The sequence below is a fragment of the Benincasa hispida genome, chromosome 7 (genome assembly GCF_009727055.1).
Source record: "Benincasa hispida cultivar B227 chromosome 7, ASM972705v1, whole genome shotgun sequence".
NCBI lineage: Eukaryota > Viridiplantae > Streptophyta > Magnoliopsida > Cucurbitales > Cucurbitaceae > Benincasa > Benincasa hispida.
This window is the reverse complement of record NC_052355.1, coordinates 28,131,177-28,143,697: the sequence shown is the minus strand read 5'-3', so window position 1 is coordinate 28,143,697 and position 12,521 is coordinate 28,131,177. Positions and strand designations below refer to the sequence as shown.

The 12,521-nt window shown below is 40.1% G+C and overlaps 1 protein-coding gene across 5 annotated transcripts in view; it reads left to right on the top strand.

Annotated features, from left to right (window-relative positions):
• Positions 1-12,521, top strand: part of LOC120081496 (pullulanase 1, chloroplastic) — a 38,611-nt gene that overhangs the window by 16,269 nt on the left and 9,821 nt on the right. For all 5 annotated transcript variants that reach the window (XR_005482861.1, XR_005482862.1, XR_005482863.1 and 2 more), the window contains exons 17-20: positions 7,376-7,466; positions 8,593-8,664; positions 9,183-9,239; positions 9,663-9,731. Coding sequence is in view for 2 of the 5 variants with exons in the window: in XM_039036442.1 (XP_038892370.1) it covers positions 7,376-7,466; positions 8,593-8,664; positions 9,183-9,239; positions 9,663-9,731 (289 nt within the window). In the remaining 3 variants the exon portion in view is untranslated. The remainder of the gene's footprint in view (positions 1-7,375; positions 7,467-8,592; positions 8,665-9,182; positions 9,240-9,662; positions 9,732-12,521) is intronic.

The following is a 12,521-nucleotide window of genomic DNA, read 5'->3' as shown; positions in this document are numbered from 1 at the left end:
GAAAACGGTTTTTAGAGAACGGTTTAGAGAAAAGGTTTTCGTAAGAAGTTTTGTGAGTGTGAATAAAGAAAGAAAGATTGTAGATAGACTAGAAAGCAATAAGCAACAACAACAGCTTTATAGAGTACTACTCCGGGTATGAGGAAGTGATGGTTAGTCTTATCCCTATATAGTGCATTCTGAACAAAAAGCGACTGGCGCCCTTGCATATGCAAAAGGGCGAGTGGTCACTTACAATGAAATGTAAAGAAAGCAAGCTAACTAAGCTAATACAATATCAAGATATGAAAGTATGCTAGGAGGGGGTCGGATCGGGCATGCGGCCATGGGCAACAGGCCCTGGACAAGCATGACCGTTACATTCTCCCCACTTAATTGGTTGACGTCCCGTCAACTGACCTTGTTCAAAATTCCTGCGATGGCTGGAGCTGCGATTCTTCAAATCTTCGGCCCGCTCCCACTGATCTCTTCGTCTGGGAGATCCTTCCATTTCACTAAGAACTCTGTCAGTTCTCGTCTGGGTCTTCCAATACGGCGCGTACGTTTATCCAGGATTTTGTGCAACTTCTTTCTCAGCAGAACTCTTCATCGTGACTGGTGGGCGCCTTAGCATTTGTTTCTTTAATCCTCGGGATCGGGATGATAGGGCTTCAGGAATACTCACATGGATGAAGGATGAATCTTATTCCCATGAGGGTAACTGAACCTTATATGAGGTTCTCCCGACCTTCTCAATTATCTCCACTGGACCTTCATATTTCCTTACTAGCCGTTGGTCTCTCTGGCCTCGGAAACGAACTGTTCCGGTCGTATCTTGATCAGACCTTGTCCCCGCTTGAAACTCGAGGGCCCTTCACTTCTTATCAGCCCACTTTTTCATCTTCTTGATGCTCTTTCTAAGTAGGCGCGAGCTATCTCAGAGGTTTTGCTCCACTCTTTTAGTGAAGTTATGTGTCCTGAGGACTTTTGCCTGCACAAGGGTGGTCCGGTCGGATCGGGCATGCGGCCATGGGCAACAGGCCCTGGACAAGCATGACCGTGACACCTAGCACGCCGATTCCTCTCCAGCCTGCAGTTCTAGCCGAGTTCGATTCCCAGCCGTTTTCAACCAGCAGCTTCAACCAACAATTTGTCCCGATGGTGAGTGGGTTTGAAGTTGGGGAGTCGTCGTTGTACTATCTCGGACAGCAACCTGTCTAGCCTACCACCACCGACAATATGCACTTTGTTTCAGGGGCTCAAGGCACTACAGGCCCCACAAATCTATCCCCAACAGAGGTCTAGCAATAATTCACCCAACTTCAACAACAGATAGCAACAATCGGGGCATCCCTGGGGACAACCACAAATATCCAATCAATTTTGGTCCACTCAGATCTCTCTTCCAACTTACCAATGTATTCAGAAAATCTGGTAACTTCTTTCCATGCTTTACCCACAACAAATTTATTGTCTGGATTAATGGGAAATTCTATAGGTTTTATTATTGGAGAGAAATTGAATGGTCAGAACTATTTCTCGTGGTCTCAATCTATCAAGATGGCCCTTGAGGGACTTCATAAATTCAGGTATTTAACGGATGAGATACCGAAACCTAGGCCTGGTGATCCTCAAAAACGTATCTGGAAGGGAGAGGACTCGTTACTCTGATCTGTGTTGGTGAATAGCATGGAACCCCAAATAGGCAAACCCCTGCTGTATGCTGCGACTGCTCGGGATATATGGGATGCAGTTCATAAGTTATATTCCAAGAGACAAAATGCCTCTCGGCTTTACACTTTACGTAAACAAGTCCATGAATATAAACAGGGAACGATGGATGTGACATCGTATTTCAACAAGCTGTCTCTACTCTGGCAGGAGATGGACCTGTCGTGAGGTTGTCTGGGATTGTCCCTGTGGTGGGGTATAGTACTCAAAAATTGAGGAAACAGATCGGGTTTATGATTTTCTTGCAGGCGTGAATACTAAATTCGATGCAGTACGTAGTCGGATATTAGGACAATGACCAATACCCTCTCTCATGGAAGTCTGTTTTGAGGTTCGTCTTGAGGAAGATAGATCCAGTGCCATTAATAATCTTTTGATCTCTCCAACAGATTCCGCTGCGTTTAACGTCAAGTCATCTGGACCCGATAGTGACAAACAAAATAGTAAGCCTCCTCCAGTGTGTGAACATTGTAAGAAGCCTTGACATACCAAAGATTAGTGTTGGAAGTTGCATGGTAGACCACCAAATGGTAGACAACGTCAATCACATGATAAGTCAAGTTCTGAGTGAGCTCTTGTAAGTGAGTCAACAAATGGTGGTTCTCAGCTCCAAACTCAGGTGAATAATCAGAATGATTCTGGTGTTGTTGGTGTCAGTGTTATTGCCTAGTCAGGTACAATTCAATCTTTTGGTCTTATTAGTGTAAAGGTTAACAAGCCGTGAATTCTAGATTTGGGAGCTACAGATCACTTAATCGGCTCATCTGACCAATTTATTTCGTATTGTCCAAGTGCTGGTAATGAAAGAATTAGGATTGCAAATGGGTCCTTTGCTCCGGTTGCAGGGAAGGGGCATCTCTTCCTATTTGAGGGTTTAACTTTATAGGACGTATTACATGTTCCAAAAATTTCTTATAACTTATTGTCTATTAGTAAGATTACGAGAGATTTGGGTTATCAAGTCGTTTTCTCACCTAATACTGTGTTATTTTAGGACCTGAGCTCGGAGACGACGATTGACACTGCCCAACAAGATGGGGGCTCTATTTTCTTAATGCAGATGCTTCTTCTAGTAATTGTGATAGGACTAGTTTGATTTCTTCTTGTTATTCTACTTCGGAAAAAGACTACATGTTATGGCACTTTCGCCTTGGGCATCCAAGTTTTCAGTATATGAAATATTTATTTCCTCATTTGCTTCATAATGTTGATGCCCCTTCTTTGACTTGTGATGTGTGTATTCCGGCTAAACAACATCGTGTCTCGTTTTACTCTTGGCCTTACAAGCCGTCCAAACCTTTCACTCTTATCCATAATGATGTTTGGGGTCCTTCACCCATCACCACCTCTACTGGCAAATGCTGGTTCGTGACTTTTATTGATGATTACACCAGCTTACCTGGGTCTTCCTCCTTACTTATAAGTCAGAGGTATCATCGGTGTTCCAACAGTTTTATACCACTGTGGAAACCCAGTTCAACACGAAAATTGCCATCCTTCGGAGTGATAACGGGTATGAGTTCTTCAACAATCCTTTTCAGGAATTTTTAGCATCTAAGGGAATTGTTCATCAAAGTTCCTGTGCATACACTCCTCAACAAAATGGGGTGGCTGAATGGAAAAATCGCCACCTGGTTGAAGTTGCTCATTCCCTCATGTTGTCTACCTCTTTTCCGTCCTACTTATGGGGGGATATTGTCCTAACTGTAGCCCATCTGATTAATCCCATGTTTTCCCATATCCTAAAATTTCACACCCCTCTTGAATGTTTCAAAAAGTTGTACCAAACCACCTGCCTTATTTCTAATGTCCCTCTCTGGGTGTTTGGGTGTGTTGCTTTTGTCCATACCCATGGTCCTAATCGCACCAAATTTAACCCCCGTGCTCAGAAATGTGTTTTTGTTGGGTATCTCCTCCATCAACGTGGGTATAAATGTTACCACCCATCTTCACGAAAGTATTTCATTTTGATGTTCTCGAGGATTAGCCCTTCTTTCCCATTAGTCATCTATAGGGGGAGAGTTTTAGTGAAGAGACTAATTGGTCTACATCACCAATTTCATTATATTTACCACCTGAACTTGAGACTGTCCTCCCTACCAAACAATTTCCGTGGATAACATACTATAGGAAGAATCTTAGGAAGGAAATAGTGCCACCTGTTGCTTTTCTGGTTCCGGTCCATAAGTCAAACCCAGCATCAGCTCCAGGTACTTGTATCCCTACCTCTAATGATATTGATGTTTGTTCTGAGAATGATATGTGTAATGTGGGTGAGAATGAAGAAATCTTTGACAGTACCGACAATTGTACCAAGGACACCTTATGCGATGGAGTTGCAGTTGGAAATAACAGTTTTGAGGAAACAACTCTAGAAAGTGGCACTATTACAAGGAAGGAAGGATGTGTGAAAGATTCCTCAGAAAATGAAACTCTTAAGCGGAATACTAAATGTGCTGAAGGGTCAGATGAGATAAAAAGTCATGATGCCTCCCTCGACTTCTCATTGCCTTGAGGAAAGATACTAGATCTTGCACGAAGTATCCTATGCACAGTTACTTGTCTTACAGTAATTTGTCCCTCGAGTTTAAGGCTCTTACTACGAGCCTAGATACAGTAACGATACCAAGGAGTATACATTGGGCAATGGAGATTCTTGAATGGAAAGCTGTGGTTATGGAGGAAATGGGAACCCTTGAGAAAACAACACTTGGGATTGGGTCCCGCTTCCTAAAGGACACAAGACGTTGGATGCAAGTGGGTGTTCACCATAAAGTACAAGTCTGACGGAACGATTGATATGTACAAGGCTAGGTTGGTTGCCAAAGGCTTTACTCAGACCTTCGGAATAGACTACTCAGAGACTTTCTCTCCAGTGGCAAAGCTAAACAACGTCCGGGTCCTTTTGTCAGTGGCTGTGAACAAAGACTGGTCTTTCCATCAACTTGATGTGAAAAATGCTTTTCTTAATGGTGAGTTAGAAGAAGTTTACATGAGTCGAAGTTTACATGAGTCCTCCCCTAGGTTCGAGAATCAGTTTAATCACCAATTCTGTAGACTAAGGAAGTTCCTGTATGGATTGAAACAATCTCCGAGAGCTTGGTTCGACAGATTCACTACCTTCATGAAGTCTCAAGGGACAATCAAAGGCACTCAGATCACACTCTATTCACAAAAAGGTAAGTATCAAGGAAGATTGCAGTTCTCATTGTTTATGTGGATGACATTGTCCTATTTGGTGATGATGCCATAGAAATTATCAGGCTCAAAGAGAAAATGGCTGAGGAGTTCGAAATTAAAGACCTTGGGAAATTGAGGTATTTTCTCAGAATGGAAGTAGCTCGATCAAAAGAGGGGATTTTAGTTTCTCGACAGAAATACATGCTTGACTTACTTAAAGAGACGGATATGATTGGATGTAAGCCCGTTGATACTCCTGTGGAATCAATGCTAAACTTAGTGATTTGGATAACAAAGTTCCAGTCAATAAAGAAAGATATCAGCGTCTTGTTGGAAATTAATTTACCTATCTCATACTAGACCGGACATAACCTACGGAGTCAGTGTAGTTAGTCAATTTATGCAAGCACCTTATGAAGAACATATGAAGGTTGTGGAACGCATCCTGAGATATTTGAAAACCACTCCTGGTAAGGGTTTGATGTTCAGGAAATCTGACAAACGGTGCATTGAAGCGTACACCGATTCTAATTTGGCAGGTTTTGTTGTTGACAGAAAATCAACGTCTAGGTACTACATTTTTGTATGGGGTAATCTCATTACTTGGAGGAGTAAGAAACAAGGAATGGTTGTCAGAAGCAGCGCCGAAGCAGAGTACAGGGCCACGAGTCTAGGAATATGTAAAGAAATGGTTGAAGAAAGTCTTGTCGGATCTCTATCAAGATAGTGATCTCACGATGAAACTCTATTGTGATATTAAAGTAGCAATAAGCATGGCGAATAACCCTGTTTAGCAGGATAAAACATGTGGAAGTTGATAGACACTTCATCAAAGAAAGACTGGACAGTGGCAACATCTGTATTTTATACCTTCCTTCCAGTCAACAAGTTGTAGATGTCCTGACAAAAGGATTACTTAGACAAAGCTTTGATTTTTGTGTTAGCAAGTTGGGTCTTATTGATATCTATGCCCCAACTTGAGGGGGAGTGTTGAAAATAGGAGGGTTTAGCCCTAAGGGCATTTTAGTAATTTATCCTTGTCCTAGGGTTTCCTACTAGATTATTTATATGAGTAGCCTCTCCTGTATTCAGTATTATCGAATTAATAAAAGTATGTCGTATCGTGGTTTTTTCACCCTATTCTAGGGTTTTCCACATAAACAAGTGTGTGCTACTTTCTTTCTTCTTCTTTTACTTTCATCAAAGGCATATGCCCTTGATCAAGAGGTTAGAGGTTCAAATACCTTCCACCCTATATGTTATTGAACTATAAAAAAAGGATGTACGTTTCATTAAAATTCTGAATTAAATATCACATCCATAATATATGGTATTGTTTTTCCTCTGCCATGTATTTTTATTTGTTGGATGCTGGATTTACCAAAAAGAGTAATCCTCTATCTGAGTGTCATATCTTAAGAGAAGGAAGGATTTGATTGCATATTTGATATTTGTTTTTTTTTTAAACAAAAAATTAAAACAACTGCTTTCATTGAGGAAAAAAATGAAAGAATACAAGGGCATACAAAAAACTAAACCCACAAAAACCCCACTAAAGAAAGGGTTTCCAACTAGGAGAAATAATGCCTATAGAGTAATTACAAAAGGTTTTTGAAACTGAAGCCATAAGAGAAACATGAAATCTTACCAAAGACCAAACCTCACTATGGTCCCTCTCCACTCCCCTGAACACTCTATTGTTCCTTTCCCCCAAAGAACCCACAATAAAGCACACACCCTAGCAGACCAAAGAAACCTCTCTCAAAAAGGTGGATGGAGAAGGAAACTCTTTGATCGTCAATCGAACACCTCTCTGATAAGCAATCGAGATATCAAACTCCAGCAAAAAACGATTCGAGATGGATCTCGGGAACTGATATTCCTAAAAAAGGTGATCCAGACTTTCCTCCGTTTTCCAACATAGAATGCAACAAAAAGGACCCATTAACGAAGACATCTTTCTCGAAATTCTATCCAAAGTATTCACACGACCAAGCAGGACCTACCAAGCAAAGAACTTAACCTTCTTTGGAATCTTAATCCTCCATAAGACCTCAAAGACCGACTCAACAGAGGGGGAAGGATCCAACAAAAACCTGAAAAACGACTTACAAGAAAACCCGCAAGCGGCTTAGGACTTCACACATATCTGATATCTGTTAAACAATCTTTGAGATGGACTAAATAGTGTCTGCTCTTGGATGGAAATTGTATCGAGAACTAAAAGATAGCTTTATTTTCTCATTTCATATTCAAAGATATCTTAAAGATGGAGAAACTTAACTATCTTCTGGATCTTGTGCCTTTGTGAATTTTCTTGGTTGATTGAATGAATAAAAATGCACCTCATTTTGATGTTTGTGCTGTTTTGTCTCAATTTATAAATGCTTGCTAGTTAGGAAACGAGACTTACTCCATTAGCTTGGCATGCATTTCTTTTGTACTGTAATATTTTGAGATTTAAAATTGATCATGTTTTTTTCAGTTTTAATGACCGGGTTCGAGACGCAATACTTGGTGGATCTCCATTTGGGCATCCTCTTCAGCAAGGATTTGTGACTGGCCTATTGCTAGAGGTATTTCAGAATTTCTTTGATCCAAGCGTCCTATAATCTGACCTCAACAGTTTCTCACTGTGCACAATCAAATATCACAAGGAAGGAAAATTGCTCTGATTAATATTGCATGAGTAGGCTTTAGCTGTAAGACATAGTTTTGGTTCAAATCTAAGTCTATGCTATATGTATTGCACTCACACACACACAATTTTGACTAAATATTAAATATACTCGATAATACTTCCTTCCAGAGCTCAGTAGTAAATGCATAATAGAGAAAAGATAGTTTTCATTTTATGCATGATTTTTACACATAATAAATAACTTTTATGCCTAAATAGTAGGAAATTTCCTTTGTACTTTTGTCATTGATCTTCATTTTTTTCCAAAGTGAGGTTCTACAGGTAAACATTCATCTGTGTATAGATTTTCCTTATCCAATGGCCTATGGTTAAAGCTCCATTAAGAGCACAATCCATTGCCAGTAATTGCTGCGGAATGGGTTTGCCCTTTTCAGGGGGATTTTCCCAAGTTATCTCGAGTCCAAACTCCCTTATCAGCATGTTGAGAGGCACAAATCCATCTCACAAATTCAGCAGCCTCCCATTCTTAACTTTCTTTACTTCAACTTTCAGATTCCCAGCAATCATCCCAATAGTCTGCAAGCAAAGTGTTTTTAGTCTGAGCAGTACCATAAAAACCAGGAACGGAAGAAGTCAAGGGAATCCTTGCACTCTAAAAATCTTCCAAGATCTGAACTGCCTTTTCATTTCTAACATTGGAGGGGAAGAAATAGTCAATGCTTATTTTTAAGAAGGTCCATGAACTCTTAAAGCTTGAGAAGATTTTTTTTACAGAAGTCCATCCCTGGGCTCAATTCCATACTTGCTGACTAAGAGCCATCCAAGGGCTCAATTCCTTTGGATTGTTGATGAAATATTAAGTCAGGGTTTTCCTTCTTTATTCACATTACATTTTTTATTCCATAATTTTGGTTGAAAAATTTGTTTGGTAAATAATGCATATGTTGAATTAAATGTGTTTTTTTATTTTTTTCTTCCTGGCTGTAGAATAATATTTATACTTCGTTTTGTTGCAGTTTTTTCCCTTGTATCCAAATATATCAATTTTTCTTATTTTGCAGCCTAATGATCATGACCATGGTACAGACAAAGTTGCGGAATCTATGCTTGCTGTGTCAAAGGATCATATTGAGGTTAGTCATCTGACATCTCTGCGCGAGTGGAAGTGGTCAACTCTTAGAATCATGTTGTGGTTATTTTCCTTCTCAAATTATTATTTTTATATATAGGCATTAAAAAAACTATTTTTTAATATATATATATATATATATATATATATATATACACACATTAAAAGAGATTTATTTAGTTTTCTAAATCTGCCAAAACAATTATTTTTCCTTCTCAAATAAACACGAGGGGCTGAAACAAAAGTAAAGGATACTGGCTTCTTTGAGAAAGAGACCAGTTTACAAGTTACTAGTAAAATAAAGAAAGAATCGACAAAATGCTAAGAAAAAATTGAAAAGAGAAATCTGCTTTTTAATTAACTACCTTTAGATAACTTTGATTATTTCAACATTTCCATTGTACAAAGCCATCATCATATCATCAATGTTGTCAGGTTCAAGTTTATCCAATATAGCTTCTGCAGTATATTATTGTTTACCTTCGGTTCCGATGTATTGTAAGTAATTAAAATAAATTTCAGGTTGCGATGGCTGCCAATTTGAGGGACTATGTTCTAACCAATTTTGAAGGACAAGAGGTATTCTTTGAGGGGAAGAGCAGTTTCTCATTAGGAACTTTTTAAGATGGAACTGATATTTGTTTCCCACGTGTGCACGTACATTTGTTTAAATGTATGTGTGTGTATACATGCATGCATATGATTCATCCTACTGACATTATCCAGTTGGTTTACCAATGTTTTATTTTTTTTTTGAGGAAAAGTTTTACGGTAAAATCATGGAAAAGACATAGTTCTTGGTTTTCCAGATCATTTATCCTTTTCCAATTTAAACAAGAAATGGGCATTGAAAAAAAAATATTTTAGTACACTTTCTTCTTGTCTTAAGAATTGAAATAAAAATACAAATGGATCTAGTTCATTAGTCTTTTCCAACAAGAATTGCATATCATTATCATTTTTTTAGTTGAAGAATTTCGATACTATTATATCTTTTTCCAGGTGAAGGGGTTAGAAGTACTGACTCATGATGGATCTCCAGTGGCGTATGCTTCTTGCCCCTCAGAAACTGTAAGATGCACTCGTCTCTAGATTTTTGTGAATTCATGCTAGTCATCATTAGTTCTCATGTACCTTTTTTCTTCCCTGGATAAGAAACCATAAAAAAATATTTACTAACAAAGATTAGGGTACAAAAGACGATTCAATAAAGAATCACCCCAACTTAAGCTCTGTGGGTCAATAATGCCCAATCAAACTATTTATGAAACAACGTAAAACACTTCAATAGGGGTTGTAACATCAATATCCATAGCTTATCTCTTTTTGCCTCCAGAATTTCCATGCACTTCACGAAAATTAGCTGCCTCTTTCGGAAGGATATGTCGAGAATTTTGTAAAAAGACTACCTTTTTTGTCTGATCCTAGAAAAGGAGTTGACCGGACAAGTAAAAGATTTCAGGCTGATCAGTGTCAAAGTGGTCTTAGCTGAAAAACAAAAGTAGCTAATTCATCCCATGGTTTCTAGTAATGAAACATCCTTTATTCTAATAAGACTTTTTATAGGTTTGACACCTGAAACATGAGGTAAAGGAAAGGCCGCAATCAAATAGGAGGAGTTGGTTAGTTGATTAAGATGAACTTAGAGAATGCCTCTGACATGGTGGATTGAGGCTTCCTGCTGGAAGTCCTAAAGTGAAAAGGTCTTTGTGAGAAATGCATTGAACAGATGGATGGATGCATTTCTTGAACGAAATTCTCTTTTTTACTAATGGAAGAGTAAGACCGAGAAGAAATTTCAGGACTCCTGGAAGAGGCTTCGGGTTGGAATACCTTATTTCCCCTTCCCTTTAAACTTCTTGAGCAGGCTATAATAAAATACAGAATAAGTATCTTTTACAAATAGTTAGGCCTATACTCCTATTAACCTTTTAAATTTTATGAGTAAATCCTTCAAATTTCAAAATTTTCTAGAATAATTTTTTAAACTAGCATGGTCAGTGCTGATTATCGTCACTGATATTACAATATGATTTTAAATTCTGGTATGCTTAGTGTCACAATCGCTCTTTCGGGAGCTTCTCTTAGCGATTGTGCGGCACTTGTTCCCGCTCACGAACAAGTCAGCCAATTCGAATACGGACTGCCGGTGGCACACCGAGTGCCTCTCGCAACCTCCACCCCCGTTTTAGGGAAAACGGTTTTAGAAAACGAGTTTGGAGAAAAGGTTTTCGTAAGCAGTTTTTTGTGAGTGTGAATAAAGAAAGAAAGATTGTAGTAGACTAGAAAGCAATAAGCAACAACAACAGCTTTATAGAGTACTAATCCGGGTATGGAGAAGTGATGATTAGTCTTATCCCATATAGTGCATTCTGAACAAAAAGCAACTGGCACCTTGCATATGCAAAAGGGCGAGTGGTCACTTACAATGAAAATTTAAAGAAAGCAAGCTAACTAAGCTAAATCAATACATGATATAAAAGTATGCTAGAAGGGGGTTGGATCGGGCATGCGGCCATGGGCAACAGGCCCTGGACAAGCATGACCGTGACATTCTCCCCACTTAATTGGTTGACGTCCCCGTCAACCGACCTTGTTCAAAATCTGCGATGGCTGGAGCTACATTCTTCAAATCTTCGGCCCGTTCTCAACTGATCTCTTCGTCGGGGAGATCCTTCCATTTCACTAAGAACTTTGTCAATTCTCGCCTGGGTCTTCCAATCGGCGTACGTTTATTCAGGATTTGTGCAACTTCTTTCTCAACGGAATTCTTCATCGTGACCGGTGGGCGCCTTAGCATATTTCGTTGTTCATCCTCGGATCGGGATGATAGGACTTTAGGATACTCACATGGATGACAGGATGAATCTTCATCCATGAGGTAACTGAACCTTATATGAGGTTCTCCGACCTTCTCAATTACCTCCACTGGACCTTCATATTTCCTTACTAGCCGTTGGTCTCTCTGGCCTCGGAAACGAAACTGTTCCGGTCGTAGCTTGATTAGGACCTTGTCCCCAGCTTGAAACTCGAAGGCCCTCCGCTTCTTATCAGCCCACTTCTTCATCCTTCTTGACGCTCTTTCCAGGTAGGCGCGAGCTATCTCAGAGGTTTTGCTCCACTCTTTAGTGAAGTTATGTGTCTGAGGACTTTTGCCTGCATTAGGGTGGTCCACCAAGTGTGGCATGAGTGGCTGTCTACCGCACACACTTCGAAGGGTGTTTTCCGGTCGCGGAACTCTGTTGGCTATTGAAGCTGAACTGAGCCACATCTAACAACTGGACCCAGTTCTTCTGCCTAGCGTCGATAAAGTGACGCAAATATTCCTCGAGCATATTGTTGAAGCGTTCTGTCTGGCCGTCAGTTTGGGGATGATAGCTAGAGGAGATATTCATGTTTGACCCCAATATTTGAACAATTCTGTCCAAAATGTCCCAGTGAATCCCGATCGCTAACAATGCTCGCGGGACGCCCCATAATTTCACGATGTGTTTGAAGAACAGCTGGGCAGTCATCACGGCTGTGCACATCTTCGGCATTGGGATGAAAGTGGTATATTTTGAGAACCGGTCGATGATAACAAGGATCGATTCGAACTCTCCCACCTTGGGCAAATGGGTGATGAAGTCGAGAGACACGCTCTCCCATGGTCTAGAGGGCACAGGTAGGGGTTCAGCAGACCCGCTAATTTCGCCCTTTCGACCTTGGTCTTGTTGGCAGACAAGGCAAGTCTTGGTAAATTGCATGACATCATCTCGAAGGCTTGGCCAGTAGTAGCCTTGTTTCAGGAGGGCATAAGTCCTCTGCCAACCATTATGTCCTGCCCACGGTGTGGTCGTGACACTCCTTCATCAGCGACCT